General features: G+C 38.0%; 1 protein-coding gene across 3 annotated transcripts in view; it reads right to left on the reverse strand.

The window, feature by feature from the left end:
- Positions 1-22,248, reverse strand: part of TNKS (tankyrase) — a 212,126-nt gene that overhangs the window by 65,721 nt on the left and 124,157 nt on the right. For all 3 annotated transcript variants that reach the window (XM_049632502.1, XM_049632503.1, XM_049632504.1), the window contains 6 exons: positions 12,273-12,367; positions 10,019-10,085; positions 9,528-9,714; positions 3,704-3,825; positions 1,699-1,790; positions 1,528-1,606 (listed from right to left, as the gene is read on the reverse strand). In XM_049632502.1, coding sequence (XP_049488459.1) covers positions 1,528-1,606; positions 1,699-1,790; positions 3,704-3,825; positions 9,528-9,714; positions 10,019-10,085; positions 12,273-12,367 — 642 coding nt within the window. The remainder of the gene's footprint in view (positions 1-1,527; positions 1,607-1,698; positions 1,791-3,703; positions 3,826-9,527; positions 9,715-10,018; positions 10,086-12,272; positions 12,368-22,248) is intronic.

Consider the following 22,248-nt stretch of genomic DNA (forward strand, 5'->3'; position numbering starts at 1 on the left):
GATGCTTATTTTTAATGTAATTTACTTAATCATGCTAAGGTTTTAATTGAAACTCTGCTAGTAAAATTTCATCCTTCTTGATGTTTTCTAATAAGTTCAAAAACCACCTAAACACAAATTAAGAAAGACTTTAAAACAAGTTGGAAAATTGTTTTCCAGTTTTTAAATTACATGTAGATGTAACAGTTGGGTGATACATTTACATCATTTTTTGGCAACAAAATCACAAAACAGTGGACATTTTCCAAAAATCTATTCTCAAAACGTCCCCTTCATTTTTTGAAGTTTCTTTAAAAATGCAGTCACTTTCCCATTTACTCTAAAATATGTAATATTTGCCTTTAAGGGCCTGAGTATGTTTCTTTCTTAAACAAAGTATCTACATCCAAGTAAAAAAATATCTACATGCAAGTAGTCATTTGTCATCATAGATGACAACAAATTTTGAACCCTCTTATTTTCATTAAAAAAAAAAGCACGAGAACTAAGATCAATATTCTTGAAAATACTAATTCATGAAATAGCCAGACAACCTCTTTATGCATCAAATTGTCATTCCCTCGGATTACCAACAATGTTATTTATGAAGGATCTACCGTTTAGGATGGTACCCATGAATCTACTCGTGTGGACACGTGTAAAGTACAACATGTCACAACATGCTGGACATGAACAGATGAGTAAGTCTGTCAGTGACAACCCCTCCCGACTGAGCCTCCCCTTCTCCTCAGAGGAAACACCTTGAACCGACTCAGACAGGCTGACACACAGACACGTAGAGGGAGCCAGCATCAATCTTTGTATTAAATATTAGTAGATCTTAACTTCTTTATTCATAAATAAGAAATTACGATTAAAAAAATTAAAATTCTAATATTTTTCCTATCTCAATGGCTCATCTTGTATATTCCATAAAGTGTCTACTTTGGAGACTTCTGCTTTAAAAATATATGTACTTTTGAGGATTTAAAAGTATGCATATTCAAGTTACCTCTGAAAAACAACCAGTTTGCTTCCTTCCTCCCTCAAGCAATTCATAGTTTCAGACAACGTCAACAGAAATGGTTACCCCCAAATTTCTTATTTTTTCAGTCACTTGAGAAAATTATTATCATTACCAGTTTGAAGGAATAAAAATATTCTTTAGAGTAAGTAGCAATATTTTGACTATCATTCACATAAATTATTCTCTGATAAACCATCAATGATGTTGACTATCGAAATATATCAATTCCAGTATTAATGTACAACAACGCAAAGTTAAATGTGTTTCAAATGATAAGATCAGAGCTACATTTTATTGCTTTATGGAAGAATGACATTAAAGGAAATAAGACACAGCTCATTATTTTTATTAGTAACAGGACTTAAATTAGCTTGACAAGAGAACAGATGACTTCAAATACACGGTAAGAGTCCTTTACCAAATTAATTTCTCCCGGAAAATCAAAGAGAATAGTAATAGTCTTAAAAGCAGCTAGCTACTCAACTCCAAATTTGGGATTTTATTTCTGATGTGTGTCTTACCTTTGCTCCATGCTTATGTAGAACTTCCATGACATCATTGTGAGCTCTTTCTGCTGCAACATGCAAGGGAGTCATGAAACTATGGAGAGGAGAGAAGGAAAATGTAATGTCCTAACTTTTGTTGCATTTCCCCTTTAAGAGCCGAACACCTCCTTCTGCGATTGCACTTACTCTTTATTTTTTTCATTAACATTTGCTCCTTTTCTAAGTAATAGTTCTGTCACTTGTTTTCGTTTGGGATGCAGGGAGGCCACAGCACAGTGCTGTAAAGTAAACAAAACTAAGTTAATAAACTTCTATTTAAAAGGAGAATTCTGAATTAAGTAGCATCTGCTGACTCTTTAGAACACTGTTATGTCAAAAAACGTTTACATATTTTATGTTATGGAGATGATCAAATTCTCCCTAAACACCTTGGAAGTGCAAGACATGGGCCTTTATTTTTTTTTATTTAAAAAAAAAATTTTTTTTTTTAACGTTTTTATTTATTTTTGAGACAGAGAGAGACAGAGCATGAACAGGGGAGGGGCAGAGAGAGAGGGAGACACAGAATCTGAAGCAGGCTCCAGGCTCTGAGCCGTCAGCCCAGAGCCCGACGCAGGGCTCGAACCCACGGACCGTGAGATCGTGACCTGAGCTGAAGTCGGACGCTTAACCGACTGAGCCACCCAGGCGCCCCAACACGGGCCTTTAAAACGAGATAAAATTATCTTAGTTAAGCATTAAGAAAGACTGTTTCTCTTCCTTTGGCCGACACATAATTTTCCAGGATATACTTGTTTGAAGGTAACAGAATACTGCCTCTCCAAAGGTACAAACATCTATACCTCAGTTGTTCAATCCTTCATTGGGTTGTCAGCTACATAAATAAATAGTTCTCAAAATCTTCCCCAGAGCCACTCCTGGCACTATATAAGCCTATACGCCCAGGGATAGGCAAGAGGTAATAGACTTGAAGGAGCTTAGTGGAAGAAGTATTCTCAGAAGTTTAATGTTTTACCCTGTATTTATATGATTTTTGTATTCAACTTTGTTTTATATTAATGTTTTATATTCAAATTTTATGAGTAGGGGCACCTGGGTGGCTCAGTGTGTTAAGTGTCTGACTCTTGATTTCGGCTCGGGTCCCGATCCCATGGTTTGTGAGATCAAGCCCCGTGTTGGGCTCTGTGCTGACAGTGGCGAGCCCACTTTGGGATTCTCTCTCCCTGTCCTCGACTTTCTCTCTCTCTCAGAAGAAACTTTAAAAAAAATAAAATTTTAAGAGTTAAAACCTACTTACTAATGAATAAAATGAACACTCCCAAAAAACAGGTCAGGATTATTCTGTTGCTTTGGGTGTCTCCCGGCATAACGCTGTATAATGTCAATATATCTGAACACCAGTTTGAGAGGCACGTACTTAAGTGTACACACAGCTGGCCCATTCAGTTTGATGACTCTTTTAGTGTCGTTTTCGGCAGGTATTGACTACAGGTTGACTTTTTTGCGCCGGATATATGCGGGAATTTTAACTGAAGCGTATTTAGAGGTCTGTGATATAGGCTCACACATGCTTCAATTCTGAACTCAGGAATAATTTTACCAGCCCTATACCTGAAATTTAATGTGACCAATGATAAGAAAAATAAGCTAATCTTTCTGAAAGTACGTTAGAAGAAAAAACATGAACTGTTTAAAAAACAATGTGTATGGTCTGGAACAAAAAATTCATAATCTTCGTATTTTTCTATAATGAATGTAGTAATTCTTTGGAAAATTAAGAATAATTCTTTGGATAACTGCTCCAAAGGATAATGCAAGTATCTCTGAAAACACTTTTAATATTCTACAGAAGACAAACAGTCTTTACCTAGCAACCATAAGAAAAAGATTCTATAGAGAAAATCACATCTTGTATTTTATGAAAGAATTGGCCACAAAAGTAGACTTGTTTGAATACAGTTGGGTAAGGACAAAGGTAAAAATAATTCCCAAATCAAGGGTGAGCAAACATCTATTCTCTCATGCATGAAAGCAAGCATCTCCTGAACCAAATTAAAAATCAATGCAACCAACATTAAAATGGAAATTTCTGGCATTTCTGATACGAAAGTTACTTAAGGGTTCTGAAATGAAAATCGTACATTGGGCTTCTATTACAGACCTAAGGAATGGATTAACGATGAAATCTTACCAGGGCAGTTTCATGAGACTGTGGTTGTTTGAAATTAATGATTTCCAAAGCAAGTGTTTTTTTAACTTTGGCTAGGTCTGCTTCTCTGGCTGCTTGCAGTAGAGAGTGACCTTTAAATTCATCTGTCAATGAAATAATGGTTGACATAAAAGATTTAAGATCTGTAAAAATCATTAGCATGATTACAAATAAGAAAAGTACTAATTTTACATATTACTTTATTTTATCAATAGCAGTAACATGATGCTAGGATGATAAAGGCACAGAGGATGTGCAGTTAATGAAGAATTTTGAAAAATGTATGCTCTGAAATAACACCATTTTATACTCTCAGAGTCCACAGAGGTGCACACATACAAACACATTTACCCCCACTAAGTTTTAAAACAAGCAACCAAAAACATCTACCAAATGGAAGCCGGTTCTAAACATATATACACTGGAATACTTTATAGCTCTGAAAAAAACAGGAGGTCTGCACACACTATCATGAAAATATACATAATTAAATGAAAAATCAAGTAGCAAAAGAGGTATGACAGGTTGACCCAGGTTTTTTGTATTGTTACTACTGCCATTGCCACCACAACCAAATATAAGAAATGGTACAAAAAAGGCACTTAGAGAAACATTTGCCAAAATATTAATAGTTTTAGCCCTGAAAAGGGAAGAACTGAATTATAGGGGAAGTGCCAAGAGTCTGATAATTTTTCGAAGAACAAATAGTATTTTATTATTTGTATAAGAGATTTATATAAGTAAGAGATTTCTTCAAAAGTGATTTCTTAATTAACTGCATAAATAAAAATCCAATATTCTAACTAAAAACTTAGAGTCATATTTTCTATTTTACAGTTTTGGTTTGTATTTTGATATGACAAAAAGCTGGAAATTCTTCTAAAAAGACGCAAATGATGTGTGAGCTAACATATTACATAGCAATCCCCGGCCAGCCCACATAGCCTTTGCACCTGCCTGCTACTAAATTCCTTTCTTTTCCTCTCTCCTCTCCTGAGTTCCCCATCTCACTCCCCTCTGTCCCTCAAAAGACAGAGAAAGACACACATGGAAACATATGTGCCTTAATAACTCCTATTACTGTGATGAATCACAAAATTCTACTACTGAAACTAAGATTTTACTATATGTTAACTAACTGGAATTTAAATAAAAACTTAAAAAAGAAAAAAGAGAACTACTATCATCGTTCAAGGCCTCAGTTTAGATACTCTGGTGAGGCCTACCTGATATTTTCCATTATTGGCCTAGGATTCCTTCTTATGAAGCCCCCTGCACTTGCATTAGCCTTACGTCACAGGACAGATCACATGATCTTATTTGCTATGGTAGTCCTATCGCTTAGCACACTGCTTGTATATGGTATATTATGTATTCAATTTGTTGCATGAATGGTGAATATTTATAAAATAAGTCATGGCAGGTGCAGGGGAAAAACCATTTTTATGAAACCTCTTGTTTAGTGGTACCTTATCACTGCTAAGTTCCTCAAAGTATAGGACTTTGAAACTTCAGAAACTCAAAGTTAAGGTCAAATGAAGTAAAAGTAAACCAGTGTTTTCAAAACACAAAATTATAGATTTTCATGTTAATGATAAAATTAGGGATAAGTCAAGCGGAAGAATTACAAACTGCCATATGTAAGGAGCAGGATCCTGCCGACTGCAAAGGAAGGTGATGTGTTGAGAACGGATTTCAAACAGAAAGTATGGTTTTGCTTTGGCCATCAGTCTGGGGAAATTTAAATGGAATTCAAATCATACTGGCTGTTTCTCTAATGACAAATGCTCTATGACTATCAAAATGATATAAGCAATTCTACTTTTTCAATTACTCTTTTGAGTTCAGGATAGGTGACTCAGAAAAAAAAATAAGGGTAAATTTATGAAAAACATAAGTAATAAGACTAGAATACTAAGGACATTACAAAATTAGGATGTATGCAACAATGCAATTAGACATAATATTTTCTCAAATAACAAGAAATAAAATATTCCTTATCTTTGCTCTTTAGGAAAAAGTAAAGATGTCTGCCCAAATTGGCTTTCAAATTTAAAATATAGTATACTCAAGATTAAAAAAAACAGAGAATGGAAAAATATATCAACAATACAATGATCCCTCCCAATGCAAAGGTTACATAAAGATTTGTTTTTAAAACCTCAAGGAAGTACTTAAGTAGCAAAAAGAAGGCAATAAAATTGCAAATTATACTCAAACTTACCTTGAAAACTTAATACTTATAAGATGCCATAAAAGTTTTTTTTTTTTTTTTTTTTTTTTTTTTTTAAAGTTTATTTCAGAGAGAGAGAGAGTGGCAGGCAGAGAGAAAGAATCCCAAGCTGGCTCTACACAGCCAGTACAGAGCCTGATGCAGGGCTTGAACTCACAAACCATGAGATCATGACCTGAGCTAAAATCAAGAGTCGGACACTTAACCAACTAAGTCACCCAAGCGCCCTAAGTTCCTCTTCAAAATCATTTTGGAACAAGAATGAAAGCTACGTTCGGTATTTTCAGCTTTAATATATGCAGAATCCAAACTACCTTGCTCATTTCGCTTCATGGAAACAGTAAAAAAAGAGAGAGAAAAGCAGAAAAAAAAGTGTGAAATGAAAATGCCTATAACCATGGGTAGGATCAAAATCTTGTTTGTTTCTTATATAATTAAAAACATTTTTAATGTTTATTTTTGAGAGAGAAGAGAGAGAGAGAGAGAGAGAGAGAGAGAGAAAGTATGGGGGAGGGGCAGAGACAGAGGGGGACAGAAAATCTGAAGCAGGCTCTGTGCTAACAGCAGAGAGCCCCAAGCGGGGCATCAACTCAGGAACTGAGAGATCATGACCTGAGCCAAAGTCAGACGCTTAACCGACTGAGCCACCCTGGTGCCCCTTGTATACTTTTCTTAAGAACTCTGTTAGGGGTGCCTGGTGGCTCAGTCGGTTAAGCGTCTGACTTCGGCTCAGGTCATGATCTCATGGTTCGTGGGTTCGAGCCCCACTTCGGGCTCCGTGCTGACAACTCAGAGCCTGAAGCCTGCTTCATATTCCGTGTCTCCTTCTCTCTATGTCCCTTCCCTGCTTGCACTCTCCCTCTCTCCCTCCCAAAAAAACCCAAACATTAAAAAAAGAAAAAAAAAAAAAAAGAAGAACTCTGTTAATTGTGAATGTCTAGAGTAAGGCAGCGGGCATGATGATGAAAATCACAGAGAAGTTCCAACTTTGTTAAATCCTTTTCTTCAGATAATTCCTTGGCGGAATCTTATTTAATAAAGTAAAAGAAATACTGAGCAGGTTGAAAAGTACTCTAATCAGGGAACTTCTTTTACAAAACTATATAAATTTCTGTTAAGTCATAATGTGTACACTGGAATCAGATAGTGAAATACACTATAAAAACTCATAATAATATTCACAATGGGAAAAATGCTTGAAAGGAAAAATAAGTCAAAGGTGACATGGAGGATAAAGCTGAGTCCAGGGTATAAACTAAAAGAAGGAAATTAAAACAACAACAAAAGATTAAAAAAAGTTTTGAGCTCAATTCAATTCAATAAACTTGCTGTGCACAGTGTTCACAATGAACTGTGCTGGGGTGAGGGGGGCAGATAGAGAGATCCAGACACAAGTACCATCAACACATTTTTACTGGGTAACGAGGCACTGTGCGGGTGCTAAGGAGACAAGAATGAAATGAAAAATCTTTCGAGAACTTAAATTTCACCGTGAAGATAGAACACGCACATAGAAGAATGAACTGTATGATGCAAGATAACATATGGCAAGGGTCATATGAGTGGGAGAGAGAAAAAAGGCATTTCTATGAGGATTCACTGCTAAGACATCTGCCCAGTTATAATCTGGTTTGTGCTGGACTGTAATCTAGTCGATGTTATCTGTGCCAGGACCAAAATAAGTTTAAATTTCTACTTAAACAAAGTGAAAATTGCAAGTCTTCCTGTTTTAATACAAACCAGTTTAAAATCTGCTTAAATTTAAATGACATCATCATTTTGACTCTGCCTTTTTCTTAAGTTATCATTTAAAGATTTTCTCAGGCATTTAAATCCAGTTACCTTATTCTTAGAATCCTGAGAGAGAATACCAACCATAGGATGAGTTAAATGGTAGGTAGGTGATGCCTAGTTGAATTTAGACCTGCAATGCCCACATACAGAATTAAACAGATCTCAGTATTTGATAGGACAACTAAATGTAGTATAATATCCTGAGGGAGATCCAGGAACAGAAGCAGGACTTTACATAAAAACTAAGGAAATCTGAGTAGAATATGGTCTTTAGTTAATAATCTATCAATACTAGTTCATTAACTATGGCAAATGTATCATACAAATGTAAGACGTTAATGGATATGGAGTATATGAGAACTCTATGCACTAATTTTGTAACTTTTCTGTAAATCTAAAACTATTCCAAGACAGGGGCACCTGGGTGGCTCAGTCTGTTAAGCACCCGACTCTTAATTTTGGCTCAGGTCATGATCTCCTGGTTTGTAAGACTGAGCTCCATGATGGGCTCTGGGCTCACACTGCGGAGGCTGCTTGGGATTCTCTCTCTCACACCCATGCACGTTCTCTTTCTCAAAATAAATAAAATGAAAAAATATATACATAAAACTCTTCCAAGACAAAAAGCTTATCTAAAAAACATGCATATGGTGGCATGTGGGTGGCCCAGTCGGTTAAGCATCCGACTTAGGCTCAGGTCACGATCTCGTGGTTTGTGAGTTCGAGCCCCGTGTCGGGCTCTGTGCTGACAGCTCAGAGTCTGGAGCCTTCTTCAGATTCTGTGTCTCCCTCTCTCTCTGCCCCTCCCCTGCTCACACTCTCTCTCTCCCTCTAAATAAAAATAAAAATAAAAATAAAATTAAAATTAGAATAAAAAACATGCATATGTATATATAGGTAATATATATCAATACATGAGAATATTACTTCCACCAAATCTTAAAAAAGATCTTATTTAAATTGGGGCAAGTTGGGGCACCTGGGTGGCTCAGTTGCATCCAACTCTGGCTCAGGTCATGATCTCGCAGTTGGTGGGTTTGAGCCCCGCAATGGGCTCTGTGCTGACAGTTCAGAGCCTAGAGCCTGCTCAGATTCTGTGTCTCCCTCTCTCTACCCCTCTCCCACTCACGCTTTCTCTCAAAACATTTTTTTATTTTATTTTATTTTTGAGACAGAGAGAGACAGAGCATGAATAGGGGAGGGGCAGAGAGAGAGAGAGACACAGAATCTGAAACAGCCTCCAGGCTCTGAGCTGTCAGCACAGAGCCCGACGCGGGGCTCGAACTCATGGACCGCGAGATCATGACCTGAGCCAAAGTCGGACGCTTAACCGACTGAGCCACCCAGGCGCCCCTCAAAACATTTTTAAAAACTGAAAAAAAGTAATAAATTGGGGCAAATGATTGCACTTAGGCTATAACACACACAAGAAACACAAACATGATTGTGCAACCTTGCAGGGCCTGGGAAATAGTGAGTGCTCAATAGCACAAGAATTATAAGCTCTGTGAGCTCAGAATTTTTTTCCTGGTTTGTACACTGTTGTGCTTGCAGGACCTGGCACAGAGTAAGCATGCAATAAATGGCTATGGATTGACTCACCCTCATTAGCCTTAGAAGAAAAGTGCAGGATCAGAAAGGAGGATTACAAACTAGCGTACGTGTAAGAATAGAAGGTTGTTATTCAAGTTGGACAAAACACCAGTCTTCATAACTAAACAAAAATGAGATATTTCAATTTACAGCAAGCAATGTTGAGTCTGAGATATAAATACATACAAGTCAATCTCTCCCGGAGCTCAGGAGTTGGAGCCATATCTACAGCACTTTTGCCATGGCAATTGACTAGTGTAGGATCAGCACCATGGCTAAGTAACAGAGAGCAGACTTCCACACGATTCTTGGAAGCAGCCTCATGGAGTGGAGTGAACTGCCAGAGATCCATAGCGTTGACACAAGCTCCATGCTGGATTGAGAAAAACAGTTTCAGGTCAGCGATCATTTCACTGGATCTTAAAGACATTTATCTCATTGTAAATTTCAGCTGTGACTCTTTGAAATGCCAATAAGCATTTTAGTTTCTTTCATTTCAGCTTTTAAAGACAATTTAAAATAAGTTAAATGTTTTAACATTTTTAAGGCAACAGTAGTATTTTTTAAAAACATTTTATTTTCTTAAAACTCTTATTGGCTCCCACAACACATGAAAACTCATGACAAGTTAGGGAAAAAAAAGCAAACAGTATCCAATGTTTTAAAACATCTTTTACCTTAAGTAGCAGTTCTGTGACTTCATAATGTCCATATGAACATGCATTATGAAGAGGCACAAGTCCACTAAATGGAAAAAAAGGCAATAATGTACTCAAATTTCAAACAAACAACATATAGTCATTTATCTAAGTGCTAAAAGACAAAAACTAATAAATCCAAATATAATTATATTAAAAACATTTAAAAATATTTAATAAGAGGCTACAAAGCATAGCTAATGTTTAACCTTTTGTATTTATCTTGTGCTTTGTGTACACAATGCTTAAATATGATAAAAACACCAATTAGAAAAGCATTGAGGTAAAAGGAAGGACATGAGCTAATTGACAACTGCATGCTTTAAAGATCAAGTATTTGTAGAAAAATGTTAATGGAGAGTGAGTTGAAACCTTCCTACCATTTTATTTCACTCTGTAGGTAACTGCCAGCATCAGAATGAAACATCCAAACTATTATGACTTACATATCCAACTCTCATTCTGCATGAGTCAAGGACTCCCATTTTTGTGGTGTACTTCTCTGTTTTCAGACAAGCATAAGGGAACAGAGATGTACGAGAGCATGAGGCATTTGTGCCCCTGTACTATGGGGACACCATTCACATAGGGTACATGTCAGGCGAGACAGAAACAGTACCAAGAAGAGGCTCTGAAATGATGGATTCCCTCTCTGGTAAGTGTCTCAGGTACTGAGTTGTTTCTTCATTTCTAATGTTTCCTGACAGGGAGAGCGGCAAAGTGAAAGAGACCCTCCTCCCTCCGGGGCTTCTTTTCTTCATGCTGCCAATGACCGGAGTGTAATACGGATCTACATTACCTGGGTACTGAGGTCAATTCTCTTTTATTTTTATTTTTTATTTAAAAAATTTTTTTAATGTTTATTTATTTTTGAGAGAGACAGAGAGAGGGAGGGAGGGAGAGAGAGAGTGTGAGCGGGGGAGGGGCAGAGAGAGAGGGAGACACAGAATCCGAAACAGGCTCCGGACTCTGAGTTTCCAGCACAGAGCCAGACACGGGGCTCGAACTCACAAACCGTGAGATCATGACCTGAGCCTACGGCGGACGCTTTAACCGACTGAGCCACCCAGGCGCCCCAGGTCAATTCTCTTTTAGATCTGAAGGTGGGATAATGAGAAATGTTAGCCCATCACATAGGAGCAGACCTAATTCCTATGTCTCTGAAGACGAGATAGGAAATCGGTACTAAGTTCCCCAAAACACACCTATTCATAAAATAAAGGGCTTCACTGCTTTCTTAACTGTCCTTCTCCCCTCCATTCCCACCTCAACCTTTGTAAATGTTCTCAGTTCAGATGTCCAAGATTTTATCAGGATAAAAACCAAATCAGAATATTGTAAACGTATGCTTTTGGTTTATTAATAAAAGATGATCCTTACACACCAGATGAACAGGACAGCTACGTTACTGGATTATCAGAATTTTCTATTTGTTTCATCTCCCTTTCTGAAATGCAATTTGAGTTGAAAAATCAATAATTGAGAAAAGCAAAATTTAACTTCAAATAACAGAACTGCAATAAAATTGAACTAATTTAGGAAATTACTATGAGAAAGCATCTTTAATGAGTAGAACATGGAAATGAAGTCAAACTGAAGTTGCAAACATTCTTAAAGTGCTACACAAGCTATAAAGAAATGGATTTAGGACTTTGTCCAGTGAGCAAAAGCTTTAGTGTATCAGAAGCTAAAACAAAGCATAACAGTCCATGGGTGAGACCACTAAAGGAAATAAACTGGGGCGCCTGGGTGGCGCAGTCGGTTAAGCATCCGACTTCAGCCAGGTCACGATCTCGCGGTCCGTGAGTTCGAGCCCCGCGTCAGGCTCTGGGCTGATGGCTCGGAGCCTGGAGCCTGTTTCCGATTCTGTGTCTCCCTCTCTCTCTGCCCCTCCCCCGTTCATGCTCTGTCTCTCTCTGTCCCAAAAATAAATAAAAAAATGTTGAAAAAAAAATTAAAAAAAAAAAAAAAAAAGGAAATAAACTGAGGTGCGCCTGGGTGGCTCATTCAGTTAAGCGTCCGACTTCGGCTCAGGCATGATCTCACGGTTCATGGGTTCAAGTCCCGCGTCGGGCTCTGGGCTGACAACTCAGAGCCTGGAGCCCGCTTTGGATTCTGTGTCTCCCTCTCTCTGCCCCTCTCCTGCTTGCATTCTATCTTTCTCAGGAATAAACATACATGAAGAAAAAAAATGTTTAATAAAAACAAAAAAGGAATAGATGGATACACCTACCCTTTGTCTTTTGCATGAACATCAGCACCATGCTGGAGAAGAAGCTGTACTATCCGCACTCTGTTGTAGCCTGCGGCCAGATGTAGAGGCGTAGACTAGAAAAGAAAAAGAAAACACGTCCTCTCTTCAGGTAAATCGTCCTCGCTCTGTCATTTCATCTGTGCTTATGTAGACTGAAACACAATACATTCTAACATACACAGAAAGCACTGAGTTGAAGTGTGAGAAAGTCACATTGCATAATTGGATGACAGTTCACTCACCTCAGGAGTAAATTCTAACTTCAGTGCTGTTCACCGGTTTCTCCTACTTGTGGTTTAAGGCCTTCAGTAATCTAGCTCCAGCCTACCTCCTCTACTTTATTTCCTATTTCTTTCCAACAGGAATTGTCCTCAGTGTTCTGAGAGGACATGTTATAACCAAAAACATTCTTCCTTATTCTACTTAAACCTTGCCTACTTTTCAAGTTCAAGCGTTTAAATCTCAATTCTACCATAAGGACTTCCCAAAAATCTGGCTCTCAAAATTTCTCCTGAACACAAAGGTTGAGAAACCTCTCTAAAGACAATTTGAAGGAACTTTAGTGGCAACAACAAGGACAATGGACCATATTCATTCCACATGGCTGTTAGCAATGGGTTAATTTGCTATATCAGAGGCAGTGAAATATAAGATAATATTTAATTCTTCTATTCTATGTACTATAGATGCAGCATATATAAAAAATCTAGTTTCTTCTCAACCAATTTCTGCCACATTAATCTGAACCAAGTTATTAAAAGAATCTCTGCTCATATTTAAAATGGTAATTAAAATAATCAAACTTCTTACCTCTTTTTAAAAAAAGGAAATAACATTAATTAAAAGGTTCTCTGCAACCATTGCAATTTTCCTACCTTTGCTCATTTCCTTAAAGTTTAAATACTGTAACAGCTTTTCACACAAGGCCTAATATACCTTAATGTACTCTCATTTTTTCCTGTCTTCTATTTGGACCTTGATATTTTAGTAAGACTTTAAATTTCTTTTCTTGATGTACTGCAAACGTCAAGATACAAAACAATCACTTCAAGGCACGTGGTATATTCTGACAGCCTCTAAGTTTAGGAAATATTTTTGAGTAGTACACAGCTAATAGTGAGGAGATGGGAGTAGGTCAGAAGAGAGTCCTGAAGAGGAAGTCAGGAAGCCTGATTCTATTTCTGGGTCTTATGAAACGGTGAAAGTCATATTACCTGTACATCTCAGCCTCTTCATGTATAAAATAGAGAGAAAATCACCCATCCTAGCTACCTCCAAAATGTGCCAAAAGCAAGCTTTCTCCCATATATAAACACTTCAAAATGTAAAATGTCGTACCAAAATAGATGATTAAGATCTCTGTATCATCAAACACCTTGCCCGTTCAAGTTTCCGCTTTCGGACACGGGTCAAATGTTACTGCAGATGATACTGACAGGAGATGTCGAGTTATTTTTAAAACTGTTTTTCCCTCTCCTTTAAGATTTTAAAGATGTTGCTTTGCTACCTTCTGGTCTGCATCATTTTGGACTAGGAATTTGCCAACATGCTTATGTTTCTTCTTTTATACAGGTGGCTTCTCCTCCAGATGCTTTCATATTTTCTCTTTACCACTGGCTCCAAGCAATTTGACTGTGAAGTATACTGGTATACCCTTCTCCTCCTCCTCCCCCTCCTTTTCCCTCCTCCTCCTCCTCCTCCTCCCCCTCCTTTTCCTTCTCCTCCTTCTCCTTTTGTGATGCTCAGGGCTTCCTGGCCTTCTTAGATCTGTGCTGTATAGTTTTCACCAAATTTGGAAAACCTTCAGCTATAATTTTTTCACGTATTTTTTCTGCCCTCTCTTCCGCCATTCTCTCCTTCGGGGACTCCAAAGATACATATCTTAGGTTGCTTTCCAAGCTTGTTTTTAAGCTTTGTTAAACAGGCCCAGAGCAGCTTTTTAAGTCTAAGACTAATTTTTCTCTCCTAGTGAGGTATTTATTACCCTTCTGAGTACCTTATGATATCTGGTGAATTAGGAGGTTTGTCCACTCTGGCTGGTAGCAACAGACACAGTGACAGATGCTATGTGACCTGCCAGAGTTGTTCCCTCTAATCCTCTTTTCCGTGGTTCTTCTCTTGCCTCTTGTGGTTTCCTCATACTTATATCAAATCAGTACTCAGCTGAACACTGTAAGGGGATCCTTTGCAGATCTCTGGAGCTCTCCTTTCGCCGGTCTCCAACCTACTAACTCTTGCCCCATGGTCTCCCTAAACTCCTAATTCCACCTTCTCAACTCAGGGAGACCACGGGGCTCCTCCTGGGTTTCCCCTTTCCTGTTTAAGGACTGGAAATGCTTTCTTGGCAGTAAGCCAGAGCAGTCACACAACTCAGCTTATTTAATGTTTATCTCTCAGGGATCACTACACGTACTGCATGATGTCCAATTTTTGAAAACCATTGTTTCATAGATTTCATTTGTGTGTGTGTGTGTTTATTGTTTCAAAAGGGAAAGTAAAACTAGTCCCTATTACTCCATCTTGGCCCACTTTCAGGACTTAATTGAACTTTATACTGCACTTGGGAAGCTTCCTCTAGAGACAGTGACTGCTCTGGATGACTGGTCAATAAGTCAGTAAGGTCTTTTACAGGACATAGCTGACATTCAATATTATACGAAAAAAGTGACACCTTCATTACTGATGCACAAAAAGATTTCCCTTTTTCATATTAAGAATCTTTTACAAAATTTTATTTGTATACAGTTGATTTAATAATAGTTTTTCTGATTCTTGAAAATGAACAAAGTCCCTAAGTAGATGAATACATATACACACACACACACACACACACACACACACACACACACATTAACTGTTTATTTAGAAGAATTAATCAGAAGAAGAAATATTTAGTTTCTGGATTTTTACAAATCATTGAGACTAAAAATTATTTATAATGCTTTCAAAATGGCTATGTACTTAGTTTCTAAACTGCTGTGATCAGGTAAAGTAGAAGGCTCTGTAGTTGACAAGGCAGGAAGTGACAGGCTTGAAATAAAGCAGTTGTGGAAAAAACAACAGTTGAGGAATGAGTAATGTCAAGAACTATTAGAAAGCAGAAGTGACAGAGTCTGAAAACTGACGGATGCAGGTAGTAAGGGATACAGCAGTTCCAGTTTGGAAATGTCAGTGACAGATGAAAGAAAAGAAGGATGTAGGTCGGGGCGGGGAAGGGAGGAGAGAAGAGGAAGAGGTTTGGGTTTATGAATCTGAGGTGCCTGATACCCTAGTGATCATGGGACCAACTAGAATTCAGGAGAGGTGAAGGCTGAACACAAATTTAGTTATCACTGGCATTCATTTAAAATATTTTAGCATGTGCAGTGTATCTTGCAGTATGTTAAGTGCTAGGGGTAGCATGGTAAACAAGAAAGGCTCGATACTTTGCCTTGATGAGTCTTCTTCCTCCAAAATATGAGTCCCTAAATGAAATACATATATACTAATTCTTCAGAAGGACAGAAGATGAAGAAACAAAAGCCTAGCTTCTGAGGAATCAACTAGAGAAAGCAAATACTATTTTTTTTTTAATTTAAATTCAAGTTAGTTAACATATAGTATAGTATCGGTTGCAGGAGTAGAATTTAGTGATTCCTCACTTACATAAAACACCCAGTGCTCATCAAATACCGTCAAATGTGACAAACAGTTCAAGATGTCAGGAGAGGCTAGAGGCTGCATACCTAAACCGCTCTGGAGGCTAGCAGAAGGGACTGGGCTTAGGAAAGATTCTCAGAACTGCTTCCTGAGGGGAGACTGGAGGATAAACAGAAATCCCTGAGGCAAAAGGATGGGGAACTTTATTCCAGGTAGTATGAAGAGCACATATTAACACCCAGAGGACACAGAGGAACTAAGGAAACTTCAGTGGCTAAATTCAGTGTATGAGACTGGGGGGGGGGGACTCTAAGAACAACGGGAACCCCCTCAAGAATGTGAAGCAGAAAATTATGTTAAGACTGTAGTTTGGGAAAGATGGCTCTAGCTATTCCACAGAGAATAAACTGGGGGTGGGGGCCAAACTAACAGCGGAAGACCTGAATTGAAGATCGCAGAGGGAGAGAGATAATGAGAGGGTCAGTTAGCAAAATGGTAGCAGTGCCTCAGTAGGGGTAGCTGAGCCAAGGGAGTAGATAACTTTGCAGGGAGAGTAAGTACAGAATAAACTAGATGAGACTTTCCAAGTAGTCACCATAATGCGGATGCTAATTATGTAAACTGAATCGTATCACTAGAAGGCACATACAAATCTGTAAATGCATGCAATAAATTTGAGGAAAGGGTACAAAGCAAAAAGAAAAAGTACAAATTAAGAACCAAGGATGGTTTAAACAAGCTTACACTACTAAGAGCCCAGAGGTTTTTCTTCTAGAAAGAAGTTCAGTAGGTGTAACGGTTAGCTAGATGGTAAACAATACACACCAAATACTATTTTCTGATGCAAAGCAATTAAAATCATATGGCCTAAGACTAAATTTAGCGCATGGTTAACACACAGTGCCCACTTTATACTTTTACAATTGCGAAATGGCCAAGTAATGATAAAAGTAATTTTCTAAATGCTAGGATAATTAACAGAGTGCAATTTAGGCTTTGAAAAAATAAAGAAAACCCGTTTGTAAAATATTCACACATGTTCCTTGATTTTGCGGTGGTTGTAAACTAGTAAACACAAGGAGCAAATATCTAAGACATCATCATACAGAGGCCAGCAATTGCCGTTAGTTTGCACACCTTAGATGGATTCTTAAAACTGATTTTTCTGTTGGAATATTTTAAAAGTCAGCCTGAGGAGTGATAAAATATGGGACAATTGCAAATATAAAAACTTTTCTCTGCCGTAGAGAACGTTATTACTGATGTTTCATATTGTAAAATGTGTATGGAAAAAAGAATCTTTACTGAAAGAAATCTCCTAATTCGAAGTTTCCTTCTTGGAATCAGGCCACAGGAAAAAAAAACAAACTTACATATCTACCCTTGCCTTTTATGATATAAATTTGCGACACAAAATAAAGCATGTAAGATAGCTTTAACTTACCCTACACATAAATGCATAAAGTAACGTCAGGTGAAAACCCTGTTAAAAAACTGTGGTGGCAACCTTACTGTAAGTCCAGCAGTATAATACAAGGAAAAAAGTAAAGCCTTTTAAATTTGGGGTTTGCATTCTTGCTTTGCAACTTTACAAGGTATATAGTTTTGGACTAATGTCTTAGTGTCTTGGAGCCTTGGCTTCCAACATCTATAAAATGAGAACTGTAATTCTTACCATATAAAGCTATTTAATGGGTTACAGAAAACTGTATAAAGCACCTAATACAGTATCCCACAGAAAAAGCACAATAAACAGTAGTTACAACTTATTATCACCTTATCAAGTATCTTATACGCTTAGAAGTTATCTCTTAGTGGTCATTTGTCAGTCCTCACCTTACTTTACCTGTCAGCACTATTTGACGTAGCCGATCACCTCTCTTCCTTCTTGAAGTATTTTTCCCCTTGGTTTCTAGGATACCTAGACACCTTCCTCACTGGTTACTCCTTAGTCTTTTTTTCTGGTTGCTCCTCATTTTCTTGACACTGGAGTACTCTAGGACTACGTCCTTAGATCTTTTTTCTTCATTACCAGTATCATTCTTCGGTGACCTCATGCAGTCTTGTGGCTTCAAATAACATTCGTACACTGACAACTCCTCAGTCATATCTCCAGCTCAGTCTCTCTGCTGAACTCCTGACTCTCATAATCTAACTTCCTACTTGACGTCACCACAAGGACATGCTGGAGACATCTCATGCCGAGGCCCACAACTGAGCTCCTAGTACTCCCTCCAAAACCTACTCTGAAGAATTTCCTATTGCTGTTAAATACCAACTCTATCCTTTTTCTTACTCAGGTCCAAAACCCTGAGTTCTTCCTGAGTACCATCTTTCTCTCACACACGATGCTCACCGCATCAGAGTATTTCTGTTGGCACTATCTCCAAAACATCTCCAGAATCTAGTCACTGCTCGGTCACTGGCCTGGTCTAAGTCACCATCCTCTCTCAGCTGGCTGAGTGGCAACAGCCTTCTATTTGGCATTCTGGCTTCCAGAAGAATCCTCTTAGAGTTCATGCAACATAGCAGCAGAGTGATCCTGTTGTAACATACCAGTTAGATACACCAGTCCCCTGTTCAGAATCTTCAGTGGCTCTTCATCTCACCAGACGTAAAAGCTAAGTCTATACAATGATCTGGAAGACCATAGGGAATCTCTCCTATCACTACTCTTCAACTTTCCAACATCATCTTTTACTCTGCTCTCCCTGGTTCACTCCACATGGCTCAAATACCCTAATTACTAATTAGCTGAAATGAATGGGAATTGGATTATACTAATAAGTGAAATACCTTCTGGAGAAATTAACTAGTAACAAAATATTCTCCCATTTAAATTGAATTTCACGCAACTTCTTAACAAATCAAAACAACAATGAAAAGACAAAATATTCTTGAGGGTTAAATATTAAAATAAAAGAATCTTAGGGATCCATAAGGCAGCTATGAGCTTTCAGGGACCTATGTATTATTACGTGCCTAGAATATAAAAATTTAATTTCTAAATCTTGTTTTTTCCATTGAACAAAGAAATCATGATAACCATGTCTCAAGATTTAAATGCATTATTACAAATGTTCAATGCCAAAGGAATTTTAGCATTTATATTTTAACACAAAACCCATACTGCTCTCTCACAAATGACTTCTGGGTACAGGGGAAAGGGTTCCTTGATCTGACAGTGCTGAGAAAGCTTTTGAAGTTCACCATTATCACACAGAACATCCCAATCTTTGTAACACCGTTCATCTCAAAAGCATAAAATATAAACATTAATTCTTAATTTCTTAAGACTGTTATTCTATTTTTATAAAGCACAAACTTTGGGACATCCTTTGAACGAGATTTTAAAACGAGATTCCAAAATACCAATACTCCAAGTAATTCTCTTTTTTCCTCTTGTTTTGTCTTTGTAGAATACTTTTGCAAATAAAATACAAAAAAGGATTGCCAAAGACTGGTCCTAAAACCATTTGCCACAATCTTTTACCGTAACACTTGTCACAAAATAACATACAGTAATTATTTGTCTCCTCTAATCCACCATGAGCTCGTAAGAACAGAGAATATATCTTAATTTTCCGTTTGAAGGCTTAACATAGTCCCTTATATTTAGTAGAGTGTTAACAAAATCAAAGTTATTGTCAACTTTTGATTTACATTACTAAAAGGGAACAGAGGACATGAATGATCCAGCTTGGTGAATGAGACTTTAAATTTATGTGAGAGATTTACACCTACATTTCAACACATGCCTGCGTGATGTTTGATGCGTTCCCTAGGAAAGAACAAAACCACAACTGTGAAGCCATGATGTAAGTTATCAGACAGCTGTCTAACCTCATGATATATAATGTATTTCGGTTTTCATTAAGATGAAGGCCCAGTTTGACCTCTATCAAATCCTCTAGACTTTCCTAGACTAGGGTGACTAGCTCATCCTGCTTTGCCCAAGATTTTTTTGATCCCAGGAAGCCCATTCATCTGAGGCAAACTGCGATGCTTGGTCACCCCACTCCAGCTTAATGCTGAATGAGTTTCTAGGTTCCTGGAGTTGTCCCAAGTCAGAAAATCGTGTGTGTGTGTGTGTCTGTATGTGTGTGCCTACGTGCAAGGGCACACAGGCATTCTGAATAAAGCCAGACTTATTCCTCTGCCAAACTAGGAGAAGAATCCTATTAAAAGCTGGCTCAAGAGATAACAAAGGATACTTCTCTTTCCATTTAACAATTTCTTCAAAAGACTCAAGCGTAACCTTTTCTCAGTCCATACAAGCTCCATATACTATTCAAGTTCTTCCTTCAGCCTCTTGCTCTAGAAACAGTTACAAAAATGGCTTCATAAGATAAAAATATTATGATCTTTTCAGCACTTGAACACTCATGTAATCATCACCCAGATTCAACAACCGTTAATTATTAAGACTTTGCTACCCTGGCCTCTGCCATCTATCTTTTCCTTTTCCCACTAAAAGTATTCTGCAGCAAATTCAAGACATTGTAACAGTTCGCCCACACACACTTCCACAGGTATCTCTAAAAATTATGGGCATTTTCTTTCAAAACCCCCAACTTAGTACGTCTAACAGAATAGGGGTATATCCATCTATTACCCATGCCAATATTCACATTTCATCATTGGCTGAAAAAACTTCCTAACACTGGTTCACTGGATGTCAGGATCAGTACTTTTGTTCTTGTGCCATTAAGTCTCCCTAAATGTACAAGGGTCTTCTTCTCTCCTTTTTTTCTCTTTTCACCTTACGGACTTGTTGAAGAGACCTTGTTAGTTGTTGTCTTTTCTGTGTGATTAACTTGCGCCTATCTATATTTTCCTCTTTCACATGAAACTTCTTTCGCAAGAATGTTTCATAGACGATATGTTATACGGTATCATATCAGGCAACATTTCATGTCTGGATATTCTACTTTTTGTGATAAGATTGCTCTGTGTACCATCAGTTTTACAGTTACTACCTCTATGAATCTGTGAATTAGAGGTATCATGGGTTGTTTTGTTTGTTTTTGAGAGAGAGAGAGAGAGAGAGAGAGAGAGAGAGAGGCAGAGTGGCAGAGAAAGAGAATCTTAAGCAGGCTCCATGCTCAGTACAGAGTCTGATGTGGGACTTGATCCAAAGACCCTGGGATCATGACCTGAGCCGAAATCAAGAGTCAGAGGCTCAATCAACTGAGCCCTCCAGGCACCCCTTGCCATCTTTTTTTTAAAATAAAGTATATATAAACAAACAGAAAATCATTACACTTAAAAATTCCAATACTTGGGGCACCTGGGTGGCTCAGTCGGTTAAGTGTCCGACTCTGGTTCAAGTCATGATCTCACGGTTTGTGAGTTCGAGCCCCATGTCAGGCTCTGTACTGACAGCTCAGAGCCTGGAGCCTGCTTTGGATTCTGTGTCTCTCTCACTCTCTGCCCCTCCCCTGTTCACACTCTGTCTTTGTCTCTCAAAAAATAAATAATAAAAAAAAAATTTTAATTCCAATACTTATTTCCACTTTTTTATACAAACAGACTTTCAGATATGGTTTTAAAAATGAGGGGCGCCTGGGTGGCTTGGTCGGTTAAGCATCGGACTTCGGCTCAGGTCATGATCTCACGGTCTGTGAGTTCGAGCCCCGCGTCGGGCTCTGTGCTGACAGCTCAGAGCCTGGAGCCTGTTTCAGATTCTGTGTCTCCCTCTCTCTCTGCCACTCCCCTGTTCATGCTCTGTCTCTGTCTCAAAAATAAATAAACGTTAGAAAAAAAATTAAAAAAAAAATAAAGATGAGATATTACAGGGGCACCTGGGTGGCTCAGTCAGTTAAGCGCCCGACACTTGATTTTAGCTCCGGTCATGATCTCACAGTTGTAAGATAGAGCACCACACCCCATGCCCCCCGTTGGCTCTGCGCTAGGCATGGAACCTCCTTAAGATTCTCTCTTCCCCTCTGACTCTGCCCCTCCCTCGCTTACGCTTCAGCTCTAGATCTCTCTCTCTCTCTCTCTCAAAAAAATGAGGTATTACATAAGTATTTTCTCAGTTTTAACTGGTCTCACTTATCATTTACCTTTACTCACCATTCCCTCCCCAAAAGAATTCTTTTAAATGATAAAAATCATGATTCCCTCTAAAATAATATCAAGTAAAATGTCCTCAATTTCTTCCTCTAGCTCAACAAACCCCTTTCCTGTAAGTAACCATTGCTTAACATGCACAAGTAGCATGTGAGATTTTTTTTCTATTCACATGAACATGTGTTTCTCTGAGTTCTTTTTACTGTTGTTTGGGTCACACAAATGGATCATATTACAGTCT

The sequence above is a fragment of the Panthera uncia genome, chromosome B1 (genome assembly GCF_023721935.1).
Source record: "Panthera uncia isolate 11264 chromosome B1, Puncia_PCG_1.0, whole genome shotgun sequence".
Taxonomy (NCBI): Eukaryota; Metazoa; Chordata; class Mammalia; order Carnivora; family Felidae; genus Panthera; species Panthera uncia.